The sequence below is a fragment of the Cavia porcellus genome, unplaced genomic scaffold (assembly GCF_034190915.1).
Source record: "Cavia porcellus strain 051 isolate PalLab524CR breed Dunkin Hartley unplaced genomic scaffold, mCavPor4.1 scaffold_9, whole genome shotgun sequence".
NCBI classification, from domain to species: domain Eukaryota; kingdom Metazoa; phylum Chordata; class Mammalia; order Rodentia; family Caviidae; genus Cavia; species Cavia porcellus.
In genome coordinates, this window is record NW_026947492.1 from 69,639,238 (window position 1) to 69,666,281 (window position 27,044).

The 27,044-nt window shown below is 38.1% G+C and overlaps 1 protein-coding gene across 1 annotated transcript; it reads left to right on the forward strand.

Moving 5' to 3' along the window:
- The first annotated feature begins 399 nt into the window (after positions 1 to 399).
- Positions 400 to 27,044, forward strand: LOC100726637 (olfactory receptor 52N4-like). Its single transcript, XM_063255633.1, has 3 exons — positions 400 to 478; positions 4,651 to 4,759; positions 26,030 to 27,044. The coding sequence occupies exons 1-3, from the start codon at positions 400 to 402 to the stop codon at positions 27,042 to 27,044; spliced, it is 1,203 nt and encodes a 400-aa protein (XP_063111703.1).

Sequence of the window (27,044 nt, forward strand, 5' to 3'; positions counted from 1 at the left end):
CAAGCAGAAAAGAATGTTAACAGGGGGCATGCAAGGTGGAACGAAGATATGCTCCAGGGCTCAGGTCAATATAGGGATGACCAAACTCAGTTCCCCAATGAGGTGTATGACCAAATCTCTAATATTGGGCTCTGTGCATGGAAACAGGTGAACGGTGCGGGGGTGGCCTCATTATGCCTTTCAAAGATAGTACAGGGTGCCACAGAGCCATTTGTTGATTTCGTGGCTAGGATGCAGGACGCGGCTGATAAAGTTTTTTCAGACCAAGAAGTGGCGAAGCCCCTGATCAAACAACTCATTTTTGAACAATGCACAACGGAGTGCAAAGCGGCTCTTGCCCCGCATAAAAACAAGGATCTCAATGCTTGGATTAGGATTTGTAGGGAGATTGGAGGGCAGATGACTGCAGCAAAGCTTGCGGCGGCCTTTGTAGCCGCGACAGCACAAGCTAAGGGTGCTTCCGGACCTAAGCGAGATCGTAAGCCCAAAGGATGTTTTGGCTGCGGGGAACCAGGGCATATTAGGAGAGACTGTCCGCACAGTGTTAATACACGGGAAGGGCCAATAGGCGTGTGCGAACGATGCAGGAAGGGAACACACAAAGCGAAAGATTGCAGATCAGTTTTTGATGCCCAGGGAAACCGCATTAGTGGCAGGGGAATTCAGGAGCCAAAAAACGGCCAGAGGGGGCCCTCCTTACGGACGGGCCCCCGCCCCCTAGACAGGACAACACAAAGTGGCAGCCCTCCACAAGGGCTACCCCTGGGTCAGCAGGCGTGGACCTCTGTGTCGCCTCCAGACTCCTATTAATGCCCGATATGGGCGTTCAGGTGGTCGGGACCACCTTCAAGGGACCGCTACCTGAAAAGTCAGTTGGTTTAGTGATTGGACGGTCCTCCACAGCCCTCCGGGGCCTTACTGTGCTCCCTGGGGTTATAGACTCAGACTACACAGGAAACATTAAGATTATGGTCCAATCTCATGTAGGGACCATGGTGATTAATGAGGGGGATAAGATAGCACAACTTTTATTGCTCCCCAGTCTCCATGAGAGATTCCAGTCTAGACAACGGGTTAGAGGGGATCAGGGTTTTGGCTCCTCTGGAGAAATTTTTGAAGGACTTCATATGACTCTTGATAAAAGACCCATGCTCTTGCTCAGGGTTAATGGTAGAAATATAACAGGACTCCTGGATACAGGGGCAGACCGCTCCATTGTCTCCAAGAGGGACTGGCCTTCTAGCTGGCCCACCAATACAGCTGACAACACACTCCAAGGGTTGGGGATGGTGGCTGCCCCCCAGGTTAGTGCCGTGACCCTGCCTTGGTGTGATGAGGAGGGTCACCAAGGACATTTTCAACCTTTTGTTCTACAGCTACCGGTATCTTTGTGGGGAAGAGACATCCTCACTCAGATGGATGTCACTCTTACATCCACCTGCTCTCCTCAAGCCAAGGGTATACTTAAAAATCAGGGATATGTTCCCGGCAGGGGCCTGGGCTCTGCCCTGCAGGGCCGGACATCTCCCGTACCTGTAGAGAAAAGGGAAGGTAGACACGGGCTGGGTTTTTCCTAGGGGCCGCTGAGGAAGTTCTCCTACCTACTCCAATTAAGATCACTTGGAAGTCCCTGAGTCCAGTTTGGGTACCTCAGTGGCCCCTACCCAAGGAGAAGCTTTTAGCGTTAACTGAGATAGTCAAAACCCAGCTTCAGGCAGGGCACATAAAGCCATCAACCTCCCCTTGGAATATCCCTGTTTTTGTTATTAGAAAGAAATCAGGCAAGTGGAGGCTGCTCCATGATTTAAGGGCGGTCAATGAGCAGATGCAGCCCCTGGGGGCGGTCCAGAGGGGGCTGCCAGCTCTCTCAGCCATCCCTCAGTCTTGGCCGATTTATGTTATAGATCTTAGAGACTGTTTCTTCTCAATCCCCCTGCATCCAGAGGACACCCATAGGTTCGCCTTTACCTTACCCACCATTAACCAAGAAAGCCCTGATCTCAGATACGAGTGGATAACGCTGCCCCAAGGTATGGCCAACAGTCCCACTATGTGTCAGATTTACCTTGATTCCCTACTGGCCCCCCTACGGAAATCCTTTCCCAAGATAAGATGTGTGCATTACATGGACGACCTTTTGCTCAGCGGCAGGGACCCAGACATGCTGAATAATATGCTCGGCCAGTTGGTTGAGGCCCTGAGAAAGGCTAATCTACATATTGCCCCTGACAAGATTCAAGGAGGAGACATAGTGACTTACTTGGGTACCAAAGTCTCCCCTACATCGATTTCTACACAGAAGGTAACCATCAGAACAGATAATCTTACAACCCTAAATGACATGCAAAAGTTACTGGGAGATATAAATTGGATCAGACCTTACTTGCACATCCCTAATTCGGACTTAAAGCCCCTGTTTGATCTCCTAAGAGGGGATCCGGATATTGCCTCCCCTAGAGAGTTCACCCCAGAGGCCAGAGTTGCTCTAAAAAAGATAGAAGAGGCCCTAAGCAAAGCTACATTACAGAGAATTGACCCATAACAGCCTTTTGAGGTCTGCTTGTTGCAGACCAGTTCCCAGCCCACGGCAGTGATTTGGCAGAAAGGACCACTTCTGTGGGTGCACCCTAAGGTTTCACCTGCCAAGATTATTGAACATTACCCGGAAGCAGTTGCTTCTCTGGCTCTGGAGGCACATAGTAGAGCCATCCAACATTTTGGCTCCACACCTCACGCTATTCGGGTGCCTTATACCGCTTCTCAAATAAAAATTCTGACTGCTTGCATAGATACTTGGGCCATCCTGAGATGTGTATTTCTTGGGGAGTTAGACAATCAGTTCCCTAAGGACCCTATACTACAGTTTATTACTCAACATCCGGTGATATTTCCAAAAATCACCACCCCTGCACCCCTTACTCCTGCAACAAGAGTCTATACAGATGGGTCAAAAACCGGGATAGGGGCCTATGTGGTCTTGGGCATGCCTCCAGTTAACATACAGTTTGAACCAGATCAACCACAGGTGGTGGAGTTACAAATTGTACAAACCGTCCTCGAGAAGTTCCCAGGGGCCCTTAATATTGTTTCTGATTCAAAATATGTTGTCAATGCCATGCAGGTCCTTGAGACTGCAGGCCCAATTAAACCAACCTCCAAAGTAACTAACTTGTTTTTGTCTATCCAGACATTGCTCATAAATAGACACGACAAAATATACATCACTCACATAAGAGCACATACACACCTACCAGGGCCCATGGTACAGGGCAATGCGGCTGCTGACGCGGCCACTCGCCCGTTATGGATTTTCAATATGTTATCTCCAATAGAGCAAGCCTGTCAGTTCCATGACAAATTCCATGTCAATGCCAGGACGCTAGCCAACCAGTACCGCATCTCCAGGGCTGACGCGCGGGACATCGTGCGACTGTGCGGCTCATGCGCCACACACACGCCTGCCATATCAATGGGGGTTAACCCCAGAGGGTTGATCCCTGGCGATATTTGGCAAATGGATGTCACACACATAACAGAATTTGGATCTCTTAAGTATGTCCATGTCTCCACGGACACCTGTTCTCATATTATATTCGCAACTGCAGAGACAGGTGAAAAGGTATCTAATGTGATCAATCACTGCTTAGCGGCTTGGGCCGCGTGGGGCAAGCCCAAAATATTAAAGACAGACAACGTACCAGCCTATACAGGAAAAGCCTTCAATGAGTTCTGTAAGACTATGGAAGTACACTTAAAACATGGGATCCCATATAATCCTCAAGGCCAAGGAATTATTGAAAGAGCTCACAAAAGCCTCAAAGAAATCTTATATAAACAAAAAGGGGGAGTAGGCCAGGGCCTGCCCCCAAAGGCACGGCTATCCATGGCACTATTCACATACAATTTTTTAAACCTGAACAATAACAACCACCCCCCGGCTATGGAGCATTGTAATCCATCTCCTAGCAATAAGGGATGGGTAAAATGGAAAGATGTCCTGACGGGACAATGGATGGGCCCGGATCCGGTAGTCAGCTGGAACCGAGGTGCGGTTTGTGTTTTCCCGCAGGAACCGGGACGAGAACCATTGTGGGTCCCAGAAAGACTGACGCGTGCGACAAGCCCTTCGACTGAAGACTAATCCTATCCTGCCGGAGACCAGCAGCAGGCCTGACAGCCAGATGAACCTGAAAAAGGCTGCTTTTTTCATTGGGGGCGTTGTCCTAGCACTCCTCAGGATAAGTATGGTACATGCGGGGCTGGGGGGCCCCGCTTCTGGAATAGATCTTCGCACGAGCCTTCTTGGCAGTCTGTGCGATTGCGGAGGTGGCACGGTAAGCAGTATACCACCTAGTGCCAAAAAAGGACCAGGGACCGATTGTGGGGATAAAACAGCTTACTCAGTTGTGTACAGCTCCACTGCAGGAGGATTTAGTCAACCATTCTATCAGTGCATACTTAAGCCTAAGGTGAGTCCCTCAGGGCCTGGTGATCTCGCCACATGTCCCTGCACTAAGTTTGAGGAATCCATGCATGTTACATGCTATACAGAGACAAAACAATGCAAACTCAAGAGTACAACCTATTGGATGGCAACGCTAACTACAACTAAAAGCCCTGTTGCCCCTAACCATATTCCCACTGCTGTAGGCGGTTCTCCATTCATGCAGTCAGGTTGTAATGGAGAGGTTGGAGAAATGGTCTGTTGGTCTATGACCGCTGCCGTTCACATCTCTGATGGTGGAGGGGTCCAAGACCAGTACCGGCAGGAACAGGTCATCGAGCGATGGGAACAATTAAATCCGTTCCCTGAAGTCAATTACCATCCACTCCTACGCCCAAAATCCCGAGGCATTAACCTTGACCCTGCTACTGAATCCATATTAGAGGCTACCCACAAAGCACTCAATCTTACTGACCCAGGGCTGGCCTCCGATTGTTGGCTGTGTATGATGATGGGAGAATCATGGCCGTTGGCCATGCCGTTTAGAGACAATGAAAGTGAACCTTACAATTACAACGCACCCTATAATTGCTCACATGGGCCTCCATTTCGGGTCCAGTTTATGGGACAGTTTAATGCATCCTGTTTCCAAAAGTACCCACAAAATAATAGCTATGATATTGTTGTTGGAGCGCTGGCAGTCGCCTCGTGTGAGTCCATAACCAATGTAAGTAGTAGCTCGCCGCTATGTGCCCCCTTTGGCAAAGTATTTGCTTGTGGCAATGGTCATGCTTATACTTACCTGCCCAGTAATTGGACCGGCCTATGTGGCCTAGCCTACTTGTTGCCTGACATTGGTATTGTCCCTGGGGACCAACCCATGCCCATCCCAGCTGTGGACACTTTTATAAAAAGACATAAGAGAGATGTACTGATTTTACCTCTCTTGGCTGGTCTGGGGATAACTGGAGCCCTGGCCGCCAGGACTGCGGGCCTAGGAGTTTCATTAACCAAATATACTCAGTTATCCAAGCAATTGATAGAAGACATGTCTATAGTTGAGAGAACCCTTCAGGAGATACAAGATCAAATTGATTCCCTTGCAGAGGTTGTTCTGCAGAATAGAAGGGGCCTAGATCTACTCACTGTAGAGAGGGGAGGTATCTGTATTGCCTTACAGGAAAGATGCTGCTTTTATGCCAACAAGTCCGGAATCGTTCGAGACCGATTAAAGAATCTGCAAGAAGACCTAGAAAAGAGAAGAAAAGAACTACAAGACAATCCCTTTTGGGGAGCCTGGAATGGCTTGCTCCCCTATTTTTACCATTGTTAGGTCCCCTGTGCTCCTTGCTTCTGCTCTTACTTGTAGGACCATTCTTGCTCTGATGGGTTACATCATTTATTAATGGGCGCCTTGCGGCGGCCCGGCGTCAAGTACGCCTGGTTGCCCATGCGGCCCTGGCAGCAGCCCGTGATGGGCACAATGACCCCCAGGCCTACGCATGGCTCGCACGGTTGGCCTACGACCGAGTCTAGATGTGGCGGGTCTTCCGCACTCCTTCCCTATTGACACCACACAGCAGGGTAGGTGAGTCAATGACGGGTAAGAGCGTGCCTCCCCAGCACGACTCGACCTAAGCCAGGCCCTACCCCATACTGCACGAAAGCCGCTGGATTACTAGAATCTGCCCAGATCTAGATGTCTCTCCGAGGGGATCGCACGGAGGGGCATGAGTGCATGCCTATGTGCATCCAGGTTCCGTCCAGTTCACTCTTGGCCCTGGAAAAAGAACGAGGGTCTCAAGGCCTTGGTGGACCCGGGGACGGCCGACCAGGGTCCAAGCCAAGGGCTTACGGTGGGCCTCAACACAGGGCATAAGCCTCTGCACTCGATCCAGGGCGGGCTGCGATGCATACATTCATTCAAAATAAATAAAATAGGGGGAGATGTTGGGAGCCGCGGCCGACACCGGTCGCTTTACTTGGCGGACGTGAGGCCTGTAGAAAGGAGCAAGGCCTGAGCTAAATTACCCCTCCCATCGAGTGAGCCAAGTTGGCGCCTGCTTCTTGCCCCCTGATTGCCCTGGTGACGTAAACAGCCCGCGCAATAGACGTCTACCCAGCAACTAATGACGATGACCAATCAGCTCACATGCCTGCTGTTGCCCTATTGGACAATGAGTCCGTATATATGTGTGTGACCCACGCTGCTAAGAGTGAGATAGAGAAAGTCCACTGGCGAGAAAGGGCTGGTGGCAGAGCAGAGGCCTCGCGGGGCCCACGCGGAGACAAATAAAGGCAAGATTGCACACCGTCAGAATCTGTCGCGTGTTCTTCCTGCAGGCCGGGAGCGACACCGACATAGGAGTAATGTTAAATTAGTTTAAAGATGAAGAGACAGAGACCTACAAAATTACAGAAAGGTAATTAATAGATGCAGTATCTAAACCAAGTTCTGGATGATTTTGAATTTTGAACTCTTCAAACACATATTTCCTGGGAATCTACTAACACAACTGGCTTATAAATGTCTCAAAATGAATTTCTTCCTAATAGATCTAAAAAGTCACTTCCTTTCTTGTAAATTTTTTTCTTTTTAACTAGATATGGTGGTGCATACCTGTAATTCCAGCAGTCTGAGAGGCTGAAGCAGGAGGATTGCAAGTTCAAGGCTAGCATGACCAATTCAGTTAAACCCTGCCTCAAAATTTAAAAAATGTAAAGGGCTGGAAGTTAGATTAGTAGTGGACTGCCCCTGCATTCAATCACAGTTGGTCCCTCCTATTCCACAAATGTTCTCTTTCTCTTATATCTTCCTTTCTGGTAAATGATACCTTAAAAAAAAAAAAAAAACATGAATGCCAAGCCTGAACCCTGTGGGTAGAATTTTATTTCTCTTTCAAGACTCATCAACATAATAAGCTCAATAGTTGAACTGAGTATTTGAGTTTGTGGTGCTTGTGTGTCATTCTAGTAGCTATATGCATCACATTCTCAGTGCATAACATTGAGCTTGATTAGTCCCCAATCCATTATGTTTCTGAAAATCTTTCAAAATGGTTTTTGAAGAACTTTCTACCTAATCTCATCCAACTTATTCTTAGAGTGAGAATTTTACAGTTAAAAAAAAAATTGTATCACTTTGCACCTTGAAACTCTAAAGTGATTCCATTGTTCTCAGAATTATGCATATTGTCCTTCTTTCAGATCATTGAAAGACTAAATAAAAAGTAGTTTTTTGAAATTTCCAATCTTGCCTGTTACTTACATCACTAAATTTATGGGTTCTGGGAATATGGCTCAGTGGCACAACGCCTGCCTAGTAAGCACGAGGCCCTGAGTTTGATTCTTGGTATAAAAAGTATTAAATGTATATGTTTATGTTTTACACTTTGTCTGCCTTTCCCTTCCCTGACTCTTTGTCTCTTTGAAGTAATTTCAGTAGTGAAGGTTTTCTTTCACATTGTCACACTCAAGAGTTATGTTATTTTACAAAAATAAGATTTGGCATAGATGCGATATGTGCTAGATGGAGCTGAGTGGAAACTGTCCACACTCCTCTTTGACAATTTGTCCCCGGATAACAATACATTCTGCTTAAAATCTCCACAGGAAATAATGTCATACATTCAACCCTGAAGATCACATTAAAGCAGGTTTGATACTACATTTGATTTCAGGTCTAACTGAATTGGCCATGCTAGCCTTGATTATTTTAGGCAAAAGACCAAGCATCTTTGAATAAAAAAAGTAAAAACTGAACTTAGCATTCTGATATGAGATTCTGTGTGTGTCTGTGTGCTTGTGTGTTGATATTGTCTTTGTTTTCTGTAGCACTGCACTTTAGAAGCTCAGAAGAGACTTACACAGTGGCTGCTTTCTTTATGCTAATGCTAAAAATGATCACATTTATTTATGTTTATTTATCCAACAACTATTTTATGTGCTCTTTGAAGGCTAAAACTTATCATTTTCGTCTTCCTACACTCTGTCCAATGAAAATACCTGGCATGCAATGTACCCTCAAAAAATGTGTCATGCATATTGATACCTCATCAGAAATTTTTTCCACTGAGACGCTACTCTCATACTCTCTTTTCCTCCTTCTCTAACCAGCTAAGAGTCCATTGTACATCATTTTAGCCACATTTTGTTTATGTACTAAATACCTTTCTTTCTTATACACTCAATTAAAAAATATATTTCCAGAATTGTACTAAATTCGCTCAGTATTCTAGAGAATTGGTAAAAATGACGTCACAGGGCAGGAAGATACATATATATATATATATATATATATATATATATAATTATATTATTATTATTAATGAGGACTTGAACTCAGGATCTTGTGCTTGCCAGGCAGTTGATTAAGCTGCTGAATTATATTCCCAGTCCCTACAACTGTTAATGAGTTAATATCATACAGCCACTATACACGCCTTGTTTCATCTTAGGGAGTGATGTAAATAGAAGAAAATATATGCCATACACCTCAAATATCAGACATGATAGCTACTGAAATAAACAAGGAACACCAGGAAGCTTCAAAGGAATTCAAACTCGAAATAATCTCCCAGGTAAAAGAAGAAATGATAAAAGAAATGAAAGAGATTCTGAATATATCTAAAGAAAACACAGTTAAAAAGTTGGAGGAACTAAACAAAAAGAATCTCTTGATGAGCAATATAAGAAACAAACAGGATACATAAAGCAGATGCACAGAGATATACAGGAAATAAAAAACTCCACTGAAAGCTGTAAAAACCGCCTCAATGAAAGTGAAGATAGAATTTCAGACCTAGAAGACAGGATTGAAGCGAGTTTGCCAAGAAAAAGAGAGAGGGATATGAAAGTCTTCTAGACAAAGCAGTCAAAATTCCATTTCTGACTATGCTTCAGGACTGTAGTGTGAATATCAATAGTAGCATAGTTGGAATGTCCACTATTTCTTGTATTTTTGTTTGTTCTTGGATTATACTCTGTTTACAGTTCCATTTTATTGGAGAAGACTTAAGATATGTGTTCAAATGATTGACTTCCAACATTCATAATCTCAGTTAAAAAACATTTTTGTAGAGATTATTTTTAATAATCATATACAAAGTGGCCTCTCAGCCTGCTATGGTCCCTCTAACATAGTAAGTAACCTTTTGCATATAACAGTTAGCACTACCCAAAATAACTTTTAATTATCTGTTTAATGTGTTGAATTTATATTTGGAATTTACATATTTCTTGTCTTTGTTTCTCATGATCTTATCCTCAGCACCTAGAGTGTCTACCACATATTAGGTGTTACATGTATAGTAGATAAGAAATATGTGGTTTTTAAATTTTAGTCAGCATGGCCAGTGTTGTGACCTGTGGTCACTCTTCAATTTAATCAATACATTTCTTGATCACATTCTAGTGTCAAATGGAATATCTCTTTTGATATTTCTTACATGCACCCAGTAGTGATAGGGAATGAGTTTGAAAGTATAGGTAACAACTGTGAAGGCAATAAGATTCATTATGATGCCCATTCTCATCGACTATTATCTTCTTTTAAAGTCCTGTAATGTCTCCAATGTTTTGGTTTTATTCTTTACTGTTTTGCTCAATTTTATTATAACTGATGATATAAGCAATTCTTTTTAAGATAGCAAGAGGCAGTATTTTAACCATTGTTGATCACCTTGTATTTTGTTTTTACATTATCCTTTCGATTTGACTGACTCGGTTGTTATGTCTCATTGGTTTTTCTCTCTTCAAAAAAAAAGTAATAAGAACTGTGGGAGTAAGAAAACACAAAATGTGTAATTGTAATTGTACAAAAGAAAGGAAAAGAAAGTTCTCTAAAGGATATATCTGCATATATACTTAAGTGGGTAAGATAAATAATATTACTGAGTTTTGTTGGATCATTGAACAAAACTGTTTGCAGTCTCACTGTTTGAAAGTCCACTTTATATGCTTTAATTTTGAAACTTGAACAACTATTTCTAAGTAACAGTATGTAATCTATTAACTAGTGATTTCCTACTGTTTATTCTTTCTGAAATTCTGTATAACTTGTACCCTTTTTCTGTTTTTTCTTTTTTTCCTTAAATATTTTTTAAAAAAGAAGATAATAGGATTTTATTACACTGTATTAAAAGATCTCCATTACATAGTAAACAATACTTCACAAGAGTTCTAAGTTCATCAATATGTTAACCCATTGATTTACAGTTGAATGAGATGATAGTAGGAGGAAGTTGCAGGAAATAAGTGCCTGCACCAAATGATGAGGAAATATTCTTGCCCTAGACCTTTCCTATCCTTATGACTTTTTCAAAACCTGTCAAAACCTGATCATAGCACTCAAAATTAGAAATTAATGATAAAAGATACTGCAAAAATCTCACAAACATATGGAAATTAAGTAACACACTCTTGAGTAATCAGTGGGTCACAGAAGAAATTAAAGAAGAAATTAAACAATACCTACAAGAAAATGAAAATTCAGATACAACTTACTGGAATCTGTGGGATTCAATGAAAGCCACCCTCAGAGGAAAATTTATTGCACTGAGTTCCCACATCAGGAAAACAGAACAAGTATGAATAAATAACCTGATGTTACACCTCAAACAGCTAGAAAAAGAAGAGCAAGTCAAGCCCAAAGCCAAAAGAAGAGGGGAAATTATAAAAATCAGAGAAGAAATCAATGCCATAGAGAATAAGAAAACAATCCAAAGAATCAACGAATCAAAGAGTTGGTTCTTTGAAAGAATAAATAAAACTGATAAGCACCTAGCCAACCTTATTTTTAAAAGGGAAGAAAAAGCTCAAATTCATGCAATAAGAAATGAAAAAGGTGAAATCACTAGACTCTACAGAAATACAGAAGATCATCAACACTTATTTCAAAAACCTCTACTCTCAAAGGTTTGATAACACAGAAGAAATAGACAGATTCTTAGAAACATATGAAGTACCAAAGCTAGATCAAGAGGATGTAAAACTGCAATCTCTGTTAATGAAATTGAAAATGTAATTAAGTCCTTAACTACAAAGAAGAGCCCTGGCCCAGATGGATTCACTGCAGAATTCTACAAGAAATACAAAGAAGACCTAATGCTGACACTCCTCAAACTATTCAATGAAATAGAAAGGGAAGCAATCCTTCCTAAGTCATTCCTGGAAGCAAATATTACTCTAGTATGAAAACCTGAGAAAGACCCAACTAAAAAAGAGAACTATAGACCAATCTCCCTAACGAACACAGATGCAAAAATCCTCAATAAAATATTGGCAAATAGGATGCAGCAAATCATCAAGAAGATTATACACCATGACCAAGTGGGATTCATCCGAGGAATGCAGGGATGGTTCAACATACGTAAATCAATAAATGTAATCCACCATATCAATAAAGCCAAAAGTAAGAATCACATGATCATTTCTCTAGATGCAGAAAAAGCCTTCGATAAGGTACAACATTCATTCATGATAAGAACTTCAAAGAAAATTAGAACAAATGGACATTACCTCAATATAATAAAGGTCATTTATGACAAACCAACATGAACAATATAATAAGCAAACTATATATAAAGCAGATGCAAAGAGATATACAGGAAATCAAAAACTCCATTGAAAGTTATAAAAACCACCTCAATGAATATGAAGATAGAATTTCAGACCTCAAAGACAAGATTGCAGCCAGTGGACAGGAAAGGAAAGATCTTTTCAAAATAACAAGAAATCAGGAAATAACAATTCAACACCTGCAAGATGACACAAAGAGTAATAACATAAGATTGATAGAGATAAATGAAAAGAAGGGCCGACATAAAGGATGTCAAGAGGATATTTAGAGAAGTAACAGCTGAAAATTTCCCAAACATGAGATTGGAAACTGATAGCAAGACCAGTGAAGCATATGGAACTCCAAATAGCAATAACCAAAATAAAACTATACCCAGACACATAATAATGGCCATCCCAGAAATTGAACAAAAGAATAGAATATTAAAATCTGTCAGACAGAAAAAACAAATAACCTATAAAGGAAAACATATCAGAATCACAGCAGACTTCTCCACACAAACAATAAAGTCAAGAAGAGCATGGAGTGAAGTATTTCAGATCCCAAAGGAAAATGATTTCCAATCTAGACTAATGTACCCTGAAAAACTGTCTTTCAAAATCAATGGAGAAGTAAGATACTTCCATGAAAAGGAACAGCTGAAAAACTACATGATCACCAAGCCAATCCTGCAAAGAATACTGAAAGACAGCCTAGATACATTTAGGAAAAAACCACTAAACAGAGCAGACAATTAAACAGAACAGAAATATAAAGATGCAATAGCAGAAAGATAAGATGTCAACAATAAACCAATATATATAACAGTTATAATCATTAATGTAAATAGTCTCAATGCACCAATTAAAAGATACAGATTGGCAAAATGGATCAAGAAACAAAATCCAACCATATGTTGTCTACAAGAAACCCATCTAACCCAAAAGGATACTCACAGACTGAAAGTCAAAGGATGGAAAACAATACTTCACACAACAGCAACCCCCCAAAAAAATCAGGGGGGCTATTCTGTTTGCAGACAATGTGACCTTCAAGCCAATAATGATCAGAGGGATAAAGAAGGTCACTACATACTGGTTAGGGGAAAACTCCAAGAGGAAGAGATAACTATCTTAAACATATATGCACCAAATTCCAGAGCACCCAGTTATATAAAATAAGTACTAACAGAAATGAAAAACCAAATCAGCAGTAACACAATTCTAACAGGAGATCTTAACACACCATTGACACTAATGGACAGATCAACCAGACAGAAAATCAACAAAGAAATAAAAGAACTGAATTGCACTTGTGAACAAATGGACTTAATAGACATATACAGAGTATTCCACCCAACAACAAAAGAATACACATTCTTCTCAGCAGTACATGGGTCATTTTCTAAAACAGACCATATATTAATTCACAAAACATATCTAAATAAATGCAAAAGGGTTGAAATCATCCCTTGCATGCTATCGGACCATAGCGCTATGAAATTAGAAATTAATGATAAAAGATACTACAAAATTCCCACAAAGACATGGAAACTGAATACACACTCTTGAGTAATCAGTGGGTCACAGAGAAAATTAAATAAGAAATTAAACAATACCTACAAACAAATGAAAAGAAAATACAACTTACTGGAATCTGTGGGATGCAATGAAAGCTGTCCTCAAAGGAAAATTTATTGCACTGAGTTCCCACCTCAGGAAAACAGAACGAATATAAATAAATTACCTGATGATACACCTCAAACATCTAGAAAAAGAAGAGCAAGTCAAGCTCAAAGCCAAAAGAAGAAAAGAAATTATAAAAATCAAAGCAGAAATCAATGCAATACAGTCTAAAAAAATCCAAAAAAATCAATAAATCAAACAGTTGGTTCTGTGAAAGAATAAATTGATAAGCCCTTAGGGATCTTTATTTAAAAAGGGGAAAAAAGCCAAAATTCACACAATAAGGAATGAAAGAGGCAAAATCACTACAGTCCCAAAAGAAATACAGAAGATCGTCAAACCTCTATCAAACCTCTATCAAACCTCATCATGAAAACCTCTACTCTCAAAGGTTTGATAACACAGAGCAAATAGACAGATTCCTAGAAGCATACAAAGTACAAAAGCTAGGTTGTGAAGATGTAAAACTGCTGAATAACGCAATTTCTATCAATGAAATAAAAAAGGTAATTAAATCTTTACCAACAAAGAATGTCGGTGTCACTCCCGGCCGGCAGGAAGGACACACAACAAAGTCTGGCAGTGGACAACCTTTTCTTTTATTTTCCTTCTCCGTACAGCCTGCCCCGGGAATCCTCCCGGCCGAAGCCTCTGTTGGTCCGCTCCCCGCGGCTCCTTGCGTGCTTCTCCCTACAGTCTGTCCCGAAGCCTCTACCGGTCCGCTCTCCGCGGCTCCTTGCGTGCTTCTCCCTACAGTCTGTCCCGAAGCCTCTACCGGTCCGCTCTCCGCGGCTCCTTGCGTGCTTCTTCTGCTTCTTCTGCTTCTTTTTTCGTGGCGGGAGAGGCACTCACTTTTATAGGGTTACAGTGGCCAATCAGTTCAAAGCGCGCGATGCGGGCTGATTGGCTAACATCAGTTGTTGCTAGGCAGACTATCTTACAGGGCGGGTTGTGAAGCAGGAGATCTTACAGGGCGGGTTGTTTACCAAGCAGGAAGCAGGAGATCTTACAGGGCGGGTTGTTTACCAAGCAGGAAGCAGGAGATCTTACAGGGCGGGTTGTTTACCAAGCAGGAGATAAGCGCCATCTTAGCACACTCGATGGGAGGGGTAATCTAGCTCAGGCTTTGCTCTTTCCTACAGGCCTCACGTCCGCCAAGTAAGGCGACTGGGCTCGGCCGCGGCTCCCAACAAAAGAAGAGCTCAGGCCCAGACGGATTCACTGCAGAATTCTACAAGAAATACAAAGAAGACCTAATGCCAACACTCCTTAAACTCTTCTATGAAATTGAAAGGAAAGCAATCCTTCCTAAATCATTCCTAAAAGCAAATATTACTCTAGTACCAAAACCTAAGAAGGACCCAACTGAAAAAGAGAACTACATACCGATCTCCCTAATGAACACAGATGCAAAAATTCTGAATAAAATATTGGCAAATAGAATGCTGCAAATCATTAAGAAGATCATACACCATGACCTAGAGGGATTCATCCCAGAATGCAGGGATGGTTCAACTTATGTAAATCAATACATGTAATCCACCATATCAATAAGCCAAAAGCAAGAATTACATGATCATTTCTATAGATGCAGAAAAAGTTTTTGATAAGGTACAACATTAATTTATGGTACGAAACATGCAGAAAACTGGAATAGATGGTCTTTACCTCAGTATAGTAAAGGCCATCTGTGACAAACCAACAGCCAATATCATACTAAATGGCCAAAAACTGAAGGCCTTTACTTTAAAATTAGGCACAAGACAAGGATGTTCCTTATCACCACTCTTATTTAATATAGTACTGGAAAAACTAGCCAGAGCAATTACACAAGATAGAGAAATAAAATGCGTAAAGATAGGAAAAGAAGTTATGTTATCATTATTTGCAGATGACATTATTTGCAGATGACTCTATACAGAAGATCCGCAAAACTCCATTGAAAGACTCCTAGATATAATAAATAAATTCAGTAATGTGGCTGGATATATAATCAATACTCAAAAATCAATGGCATTCCTATACGGTAACAACAAAGTCACAGACAGAAATAAAAGAAGCCAACCCCTTCACACTAGCACTAAAAAATGAAATATTTAGGAATTACTCTCACAAAAGAAGTGAAAGACCTATACAGCAAAAATTATAATACAGTGAAAAAAGAAATTGAAGATGATCTCAGAAAATGGAAAGACACTCTTGCTCATGGATAGGAAGAATAAATATTGTGAAAATGTCCATTCTCCCACAACTGTTATACAGATTTAAGGCAATCCCAATAAAAATACCATCAACATACCTCATAGAACTGGAGAGATCACTCCTAAAATTCATCTGGAGTGAGAAGAGACCTAGAATAACAAGGACAATTCTAAGCAGCAAAGGCAAGGCAGGAGATAGCACAATCCCTGATTTGAAGTTATACTACAAAGAAATCATAGTAAAATCAACATGTACTGGAACCAAAACAGAGCCAAAGATCAGTGGAATAGATTAGAAGATAGAGACACAACTACAAACACACTTAACCACCTTATCTCCAATAAAGGGGCCAAACACGTTCACTGGAAGAACGACAGTCTGTTTAATAAATGGTGTTGGAAAAACTGGCTCTCCATATGCCGATAACTAAAACTAGACCCATATCTATCATGATGTACTAAAATAAAATCTAAATGGATCAAAGATCTAAATATTAAAACAGAAACACTAAATCTGTTGGAAGACAAATTGGATAAAAACCTTAAAGACTTAGGAGTAGGTAGAGATATCATGAATAGGATTCAAACTGCACGTGAAATACATCCCACAGTCAATAATTGGGATCAGCTGTTATTAAAAAGTTTCTGTGCTTCAGAAGAAATCTCCATCATAGTAAAAAGAAAACCCATAAACTGGGAAAAAGTCCTAGTGAACTGCCCCTCAGACAAAGGACTTCTGTCTAAAACATATAAATAATTTTTAAAAATCAGACCCCCAAAATTGAAAGACCCAATCCAAAAATTGGCATCTGAGATAAATAAGCATTGTTCAGATGAAGACATATAATGGCAAATAAATAGATGAAAAAATGTTCATCATCATTAGTCATTAGAGAAATGCAAATTAAAACCACACTGAGATTTCATATCACTCCAGAAAGAATGGCCAAAATCAAGAAAACCACCAACAAATGCTGGAGAGGCTGCGGGGAAAAAGGAACTCTCCTGAACTGTTGGTGGGAGTGTAGACTAGTGCAACCATTGTGGAGGTCAGTCTGGAGATTTCTCAGAAAACTGGAACTGGAAACCCCATTTGACCCAGCTATACCACTTCTAGGCATATTCCCAGAAGAACTGAAAGCATCATACCACATTGATATCTGTGCACCCATGTTTATAGCAGCACAATTTGTAATAGCCAGATCTTGGAAACAACCTAAGTGTCTATCAACTGACGAATGGATTAAAAAGTTGTAGTAATTTTATACAATGTGTACTACTCAGCTACAAAGAATGATCACATTGAGATATTTATAAATAAATGGACGCAGCTTGAGACCATACTCATGAGATAAATTAAACTTACATGTATAAACACCAAATAGTTTCCCTAGTGTAAGAAATGATAAGAATACATAAAATTATGTGGTAATCATGACTCCCAATCATATTAGTTTGAAGCCATATAATATTTTCACTCATTAATTGTAATGGTTTTAACCTGGGTTGTTCAATTTTAGTATCTGTGATAGTACGAATAGCTATTTTGAAGAAAACAACACAACATAAAAGCTAGTGCTGATTTAATATCATCTTGTTTGAAGTCTCATCAAGCTGTTGTACATCTGTTTCCACTGGTTTTAACTTGTTGTATCTTACTATATTTTACTATTTGCGATAGTATAAACAAAAATTTTTATATGAAGGAGATATTATAGAAACCGTTGTTTGTTTTCTGTTAGCTGGTTCTAAATACCCTGTAATTCTTTCATTCTCTTGAATGGCTTCACACTGTCTTGATATGTTTGATGCTATAACATATGAAGTTACACTCAAATAATTCAAGGAAAGAGGTACCATGGTGACTACTATTATGTTAGCTTATCTGAGGGTGAAACAGAATGATGCTTAAATTATTTGGTTCTGACCTGTGTCGTTCCTGTTACAGTGTCCTCTTTTATCTCAATCTCCCCCTTTTTTAATTAATCTATTTTTTCTCATTTTTTTCAATTAAGGGAAAACCAAATTTAAAAATAGCGGGATATATTATAGTAACTTTTTTGTTTTCCTATTAACCTGATTTGAACCCCAGTATTGCTCTTCCCATCTTGTTCTGTCTGATTACACTGTATTCTATTTTAATAGTGTCAAGTTTGAGGGTATAGGCAACCACGTTGAAGGCAATAAAATATACTATGATGCCCATTATGGTTTGACTATTATCTTTTTTTGAAGTCCTGTAAGGTCTCCAGTTAGGTTTTATTGGTCTTGTTCTGTACTATTTTGATCAATTCTATTATACCTGATGATATATGCAACACATTTTAAAGATAGCAAGAGTCACAATGGTAACCACTTTTGATCACCTGGTATTCTATTTTTGCATCATGTACTATGCCCATTCTTCTGCTCTAAATGACTCTGTTTTGCTTAGTCACGTTTGGTTTTATTGTCTTCAAAAAAAGTAATAAGAACTGTGTGAATAATAAAACCAAAAATTGTAATTGTCATTTTAAAAAAGAAAGGAAAGGAAGGTGGACTAAGGGATATAACCGCATGTATGTTTGAGTGTGTAGGACGGGAAACCATGTTACTGAGCTTTTGTCGGATTATTGCACCGAATTGTCTCCAATCTCACTGTATGAATGTTCACTTTATAAGCTTTAATTTATAATTTGGACAACTGTTTCTAAGAAGACAATATGTAACCTATGAACTAGTGATTTCTTACAGTATATTTTTTTCTTGAATTCTGTATTACTTGTACCCTTTTACTGCTTTGTTTTTTATGTCCTTTCTTTTTTCTCTTTAAATAAAAAAAGAAATAAAGGATATATGTAACACATATGTAGAAAAAGATAAAAAGTAAGCAAAATAAATATTTTAACATATGATAAAATTCTATAACTAATGAAATATGTTAATTCATGGATAGAAGACATTCAGCAAGATTCAACAAGAAAAAGACAAATAAAATCCATGTAAGAAACATTGTGGTTGACAAGAAGCATGACAGGTGAACTTGAAAGTCACAGGTTAATGAAAAAATATTAAGGAATTAGGACATGTGACATGTGCATGAGAATTTCTCAGAGATAAATTTAAGACCAGCAACTGATTGATCAACACAAATGATTAAAATATATATTCATCATTATTAAATTTGTAAGAAATGTATTTATTAAATATATATATATTTAAGTATTAATATATTAAATTAAATATATAATCATATATATGATGATATATATACGTATATATGTATATATGTATATATATGATGAAACTCATGACCTCACAACTATCAGGCAGTTGCTTACACCACTGAGCTAAATCCCTGGCCCTGAAGATATTTTCTCATTGTCTTGTCTTTCGTTTGTTTATGTGTTTGTGGTAGAGCAGGTGAGTCTAGGATCTGGTGTATGCTAGGTAAGCACTGGAGCAGAAGATAAATGCCCAGCTTTTTAAAATATTCATTTTAAAATAAGGACTCTTTACTCACTACATTGCCCAAGATGTCCTTGACTTTTTAAACTGGTGATACTCTTGCCTTGGCTTTCAGAATAACCTGAATTGCACATGTATGCCCCCATGCACAGCTTTTCTCCATGAAAATAACTAGATAGTACATCTGAATATACATATATTTGAACCATGGAGGTGAAATAAAAACAAGCAAGAACTTAAAGGCTACATGACAAAAGAACTCTTCTGAGAAATATTCTAAGTGATTATTTAAGAGAAAGGAAAATACTCCCTCCTTTTAAAGAAATATGCATTAGGGAATTTAAAAATGAACATACTTCCCAGTTATTCAATGATCAAAGAAAAATCAATAATAGAAATTATGAAAAAATGTTGAGCTAAACAATTTTGGATACTTCACCTGTCAAAGCATATGGGAGTCTGTGACAGCATATAGTAGTAGTGTATAGTATTCACCTTCTTTACTGTAAAGAAAGATGAAAACGACGAAAGTAGAGAAGAAAGGGTACCAAAGTGAGCGAGTGTCCAGTGAATATCTTTTTGGTGGTGATGGTTGTGGTGCTGAGAATTGACCCCAGGACCTCACTTCTCAGCAAGCCTTGTGCCCACTGAGCAACGTCTCCAGACCATACAGTTAAAAATGGGACAAATTCATATAAAACATTTTATATTCTGACAGTGGTTTTTGTTCTCTGGTCTCTAATTTCTCTCCTTTTCTTCTCTCTTGAATCCTGTTTAAATAGGATTGCACTTTGATACTCCACCAGAACCACTTTAAGGCTACCTGGGGCTCTTAATCTATCGTTCACATTTCAATCTTCCTTGAAATTCATCCATCTGCCCATCTATCCATCTGATACAGATGATTTCTTAGTTTCTTAGACTTCAAACTTTTAAAATAAACTATCTTTCCTCTACTGTGCTTGAGTTAAAAACATGGAGTATGACCAAAAGAATATCAAGAAGTAAACTGATATAAAGTTAAAAAATACCTTTACAGTTAAACATCATTTTTAAAAATTGAATTCTAAACTTAAGATTTTCAGATATTAAGATTAGAAGCATGTACATTTGAAAAGCACTAGCTAATATGTTGGAAAATTTAGTCAATATGAACTCAAAGAAAAATAGGCAAAAGTGAAAAATAAAAAAATCAAATTGTGCTTTGTATCATGGTAACATACAATATTCTTTTTTCTATAGTGTGTGTAAAACATTTACAAAGTTTTTGAATTTCCAGCCCCACAGAGTTATGGAAGGCCAAAAAATAAAAGAAACCTCAAGGGAGTTCATAAAGACTTTTAAATAGTAGAAGCAGTTATTCAGAACTGAGTGCAGTAAAGATAAAATTTTTAAAAGTCACTATCTTTAGTTTACTAATCAACTATGAATTAAATAGTATCAATTATACATTAATTTACCAAATCAAATTGTTATATACATGCTCAAGATAAACTTGATCTTGTTAATTAATCCCAGGATCTCACACACGCTAGGCAAACACTCTGCCACTTAACTACATCCCAGAATCTGTTAATTTCTTGACATAATAGAATGAGGATTCACATACTGCTAGGAATTCATTTTGGACAATTGATAAAATCTGAGATGTAATATGTGATTTATGAGGAACTATGTTTACTGTAGTTCTTTTAAAATAAAAAATAAAATAGAAAAGATACAAAAATAAGTAAATTATGTTAGTCTACTTGGTAAAGTTCTATGTAGTCTAAAAAAGCTCCCACCTGTAAAAACATTTAATTTTATTTATATAATAAATGGTTCAATTTCTAGTAAAAGAATTTACCTGGACATTTACATTATTAACAATTTAAAACACATATTACTTCAATAGCAAAGCATTCAATGTGGTGCCCCAGAAATTTTGCAAAAATTTATTACAAAGGAACCTGCACCTTCAGTACTTAAATCATTGGTTTCTATTAAAATATTCCACCTCTAATGTATGTACAGAAATCACATATTCATACATATATACATACATATTCTTATGTATATATATGCATATAGAGATACTCTATTCACATATATTATTTACATGTTTGTTAGTCATCACTGGGCACCCTGGAGATTATCCTAATTCCAGAAATATTTACCTGATGCTTGAAAATGTTCTCTTGGGATATTTGGGACATATAATATTCATTTTTCTTCTAGTACAGGGCAAAAGTCTGCAGATCAACAAGCTGTAATGTCTGAACACGGTTTTTAGAACTCAGACCAGGTATAATTTACCTCATTGTTTTGTCTTTCAGAATTAAGGTATTTAAATCTAATAATCTAGGTAACAGTGACAGGAGAATCTCATTTAAAAAAGAAAAAAATGATTCGAGATGAATAATAACTGTTTTTCCTTAGAAAGGAATTTTTTCCATTATCCGTGTTTAAATTAAAATATAATACCAGAAGTGGTACAGGTACAAATGGAAACACTTATTTCCCACGTTTGCTACTATAATCCAAATTAAATTATTATAATATCAATGCTTCTCTATGAATAGTTGTTTTAGCCATGTAAGATTGTTCACTTTGGGAATAGTTCACGTCTGGAATAAATCACTACCTTGTCACAGAGTAAGGGAAAATATATGGATAATAAGTATAAATCACAGGGATCATGTTTGACTTCAATCAATACCTGTCTGTTTTTGCCTTCTTCTTATAAATTTATGAGTCTCCCTGAGTTGGTAGGAGGCATCTGGCAGAAAATTCTTCCTTTTATTTTTTGCCATCATGGGATGGCAAAAAATTGATCATGGGATCAAACACCAGTTCTCAAACTGAGCTATACCCTCAGTCCTATTCCTACTATCCCCATTCCTTTTAAATTTTGAGAACATTAGGCTATGTTGCCCAGGTTGGAATTGAACATGAAGTCTCTTCCCTCCCCTTCCTGAGGAGCTCAGATTATAGGCATGAGCCACCACAACAGGAGAAATTGTTATGCATATACATATATATTTGTGGCAATGCTTATCAATAGAAACTATTTTTGTGAGTCATAAAACTTAGAATTATATAGTAGGAAAAAAAGACACTGCCTATAAACTTGGAAGTGAGGACTGTCAATGGGAGACATACTGAACTCTAGAAATGACAAAATTTTAATTGTAATAGAAACTCTCAGCAGTGTATCAGTAAAATTTCCTAAACAGAGACAATGAATTAGGCCCTTAGGAAAAATAAAACCAAAAATTTTATCTTAAAACAGATTAAATTTGCAAATAGTACTATGTCTTATTGTTTAAGCTTTTATAGTTTAGTTCGACATTTACATGATTTCTTATGACTTGAAGTTTAAATGTAAGAATTAAACAATTCCTTAATAGTGCTACTCTCACAGAAAAGGGATGTACAGAATATTTATTTATGTTTGTTACGTTTCTCATTTTGGAAATGACTTTATCAGGTTAGATACAGGTAATCCCTATGATTATCCATTCACGTTTTAGAGGACTCCTAAGCTTCAGGAATATCTCCAGGTCATTGTTATACGGACATGCAGTTAAAACCCAGTAGAGCTAGGGATATACATTTTGATAGAAAGTAAATTATTTTGTTCTTTCTTATCAGGGAAATAGTAACACAGAATTGATAGGAAGATTATTCAGAATTGCCATGATAGGCTCAAATTAAAAATGAAGCCACATAAATTCATAGTTACTGTATGGAGAGATATTGGCAGGTACAGACTGAGAAAGAAAGGTCAATGTGATAGATAAAAGTTAACAGAGTAACTGCATTTTTTAAAATTTTAAAACAAAAAACATAAAAATGACAATACCAAATTTCAAAACAAAATATTAGGAGATTAACAATGGTTAATATATTGTGTATGGTTATCTTGAAAGTAGTTGTTCAGATAGAAACTATATATTTAGTTAGTTATTTCATTTTTTTGCATTGAGGCTGGCCTTGAGCTCACTTTGTTGCACAGGCTGGTCTCAAACTCACAACAGTCCTCCTGCCTCAGCCTCTTGAGTGCTGGGATTACAGACTTGTGCCACCATACCTGGCTACAGTAAGTGTGTTCTTAAGTAGAAACAATAGTGAATGTAAATTGCCAGAAATTTTTGGAGGCATCTCCAGATTTAATCTTACCAATATTGCAAGTGATTCTTCATCAGATATTTAACTATTAGAAATCTATATTTTGGTTTTTTTTATTTTATTTAAGGAGAAAAGGAAAAAAACAGTGAAAGGGTACAAGTTATACAGATTTACAGAAGAAAAAAAAATGAACAGTAGGAAATCACTAGTTAATGGATTACATATTACCATCTTAGAAATAATTGTTCAAGTCACAAGACCAAAGCTTGTAGAGTGGACATTCCAACAATGATACTGCATTTTGGATAGGAGTGTGAAGAGACTTAGCCAGAAGCCAAACTATGCCTTCCTGTAAGCCAGGATCTGCCCTGGGGAGTCGGAAAAGACTCAGGAAAGAGGTAAACCATGTCTTCTGGTGAATCGGCTGGCGCATGAGCTGGGAAAACCGAAGAAGCTCCCCTTTGCCTTGGTGAGCACCTGACTGATTCAGGAACGCAAGGTGAGATGATAGCAGCTGAAGTGAAAGGAATATTTTGATGTTTGTGTTTTTTGATTGATCTTATAGGCCTGGGGCTAGTGGTCTGGGCATGTATTTGGAGGCTGGCATTGTGCATTGTGGCAACTGTGGGGGATTTCCTTTTGTCTTATTTTTGATATCCAGTGTTTTGTTCCATTTTCCTGCTTCATTATTCCTGAGCAACTATTTTGAAGATAACAATATGCAGTATAACAACCATCATTAAATTCTTATCATCTGGTTTTGAAAACCTATATAGCTATTATTGTTTTTGTTGTTGTTGTTGTTGTTGTTGTTGTTGCTATTGTCCTTTTGCTTTCATTATTGTTGTTTTTTAGGTTCATTTGCTTCTTGAGTTTTCTGTTTTTTTCTTTAAAATAAACAGAGCAATCTATATATTGGTAAATAAGTTGTACAAAAGCCATTTGAAATGTATAATGTACACATTTTAAAACAAATTTTACTAATTGAGCCTGTAGAAAATACTGTCGCTAAAACTGACTTCTATATTTTGTTTTTCTAAAGTGTATATAAATACAACTTTTAGTGTTACAAAGGTAAATGTTCTCTTAAATGTTAATCAGTAACATTGAATTGAAGATCAGAACATTTTTAAGACCTGAATTTGAAAATTTCTCATGTTAATTAATGCTTCTGTCTACTGTAGATTATTAAACTAAAAAAGAAAATTTCAGTGATTGCTATGTTAGCATCATGGAGACTAGTGAATCAAAAATAGCATACAACTATCATCCCATACAAGAAATTTTAATTATACCTTTACTACAACTTTTGCCTGGAATTAAAACAAATTCGATCCAACTTTCTCTTACTTTAATTTTTACTTCATCTAAAATCTTCTCCAAATTCTGGGCGTGTTTTCTTTGATAATTGTGCATTATTTCACTTCATGTTTTCCTTTAATAGCAGAACCATTTATAATCCTTACATAATTTTGAATTGAAATTAACAGATTGATATTGTCTTTTCAAGAGGAAATTCAGTATTTTAGTTTAACATCGCAAATTCTAATACTTCTTTTTTTGAGGCAGAATCTGGTTATGCAGTTCTGATTGGTCTTGAACTCACTATGTAGCCCAGGATGACCCCAACCTTGTAGTAACTCTCTTGTCTTAGCCCCTTGAATGCTGGGATTACCGGCATGTGCCACCATGTTCAGCTTTAAAATCAATATACTTGATCTGACTTTTGTCACTTTAACATTTTATTAATATAACTTGAAACTTTTGATATCTTAATTTTGTGATAAGAATTTTACTTAATTTATTTTATGCATTTATGCTTTAATTTTACTCATTAGCTAATTTTGTGTTTTTCAAGTCATTGTTATTAACTTATATTTTAATAAATTGTAGAGCATTCAATTGGCTTGCACTGTTAAAAATTATTGCTAAAAATGATGTCTGAAATCTTGCAACTTAAATACATCCTCTAAATGATATTCTTGGGGTTTTGGGGGGATAATGGGGATCAAACTCACAACCTTGTATTTCCCAATCAGATGCTTACGCTACTAAGCTAAATCTCCAGCCCTTGATATTCTTTAAGAAGACTATAATATTCTAAGAGTATGATATGAGGCATGCATTGTCTGGTTGAATCTGGTCCTGTGCTATTTCCCTTCCATTAACAGGTGGTTCATTCAAAAGATATTACTATATTTTTACTCTAAAAATAGGATTTGTTTAGAGTTTGTTGATTTAGCATGTTGATTTTTCTTCAAAAAATGAATGTATCTATTAATATTTAAATAAGTCCCAACAAGAAAAATTTCAGAAAAACAATAATCACTTAATCTGTGTTAAGCAATATTGTTCATCCATTAAAGGACTGTGCAAGTACTGAAAACCAAAAATTATTTATTGAATATATTGCTAAGTGAATGCATTTAAAAACAATACACAGAAAAAACTAATTATTTTAAGCTAATATTTCTTCAAAATCAGAAAAACAAGTTAGTTATTTGAACATGCAGATGTCACTTGAGGTAAAAGATAAAAGAAACTGACAGTGAGTTCGAACATGATTTTTCTTCTGCATCTGTAGGACAGTTAACCAATGCTATAAGGTGATTAATGATCACACTAACATAATCTTGGCAATGCTAAACCAAACAGAATTGTCACCATCTACATTGATTCTTAATGGGATTCCAGGGCTGGAGGACATGCATGTTTGGATTTCCTTTCCATTCTTCTCTATGTATGTCATGGCCATGGCTGGGAATTGTGGACTGCTCTACCTCATTCATCATGAAGACTCACTTCACAGGCCCATGTACTATTTCTTAGCTATGCTTTCTGCAACTGATCTGGTCATGTGCTCTAGTACAATCCCTAAGGCTCTTTGCATCTTCTGGTTTCATCTGAAGGAAATTGGACTTGATGAATGTTTGACCCAAATGTTCTTCATCCACACTTTCACAGGGATGGAGTCTGGGGTGCTCATGCTCATGGCCCTGGACCGCTATGTGGCCATCTGTTATCCTCTGCGCTACTCAAACATTCTCACCAATCCTGTGATTCTAAGGTCTGGTCTTGCCACCTTCCTGAGAGGAGTGTTGCTCGTTATTCCTTTCACTTTCCTCACCAAGCGTCTGCCCTATTGTAGAGGCAATATCATCCCTCATACCTACTGTGACCATATGTCTGTGGCCAAGTTGTCCTGTGGTGACATCAGGGTCAATGCTATCTATGGCCTGTTGGTTGCCCTCCTTATTGGAGGCTTTGACATTCTGTGCATCACAGTCTCCTACACCATGATCCTGCGGGCAGTGGTCAGCCTCTCCTCAGCAGACGCTCGGCAGAAGGCCTTCGGCACCTGCACTGCCCACATCTGTGCTATAGTTTTCTCCTACAGTCCAGCTTTCTTCTCATTTTTTTCTCATCGATTTGGACATCACACAATTCCTCCATCTTGTCACATCATTGTGGCCAATATCTACCTGCTCTTGCCTCCCACCATGAACCCTATTGTCTATGGAGTGAAAACAAAGCAGATACGAGACTGCGTTGTAATGATTTTTTCAGGTGTTAAAGACGTCAAATCTTACGACATGTGA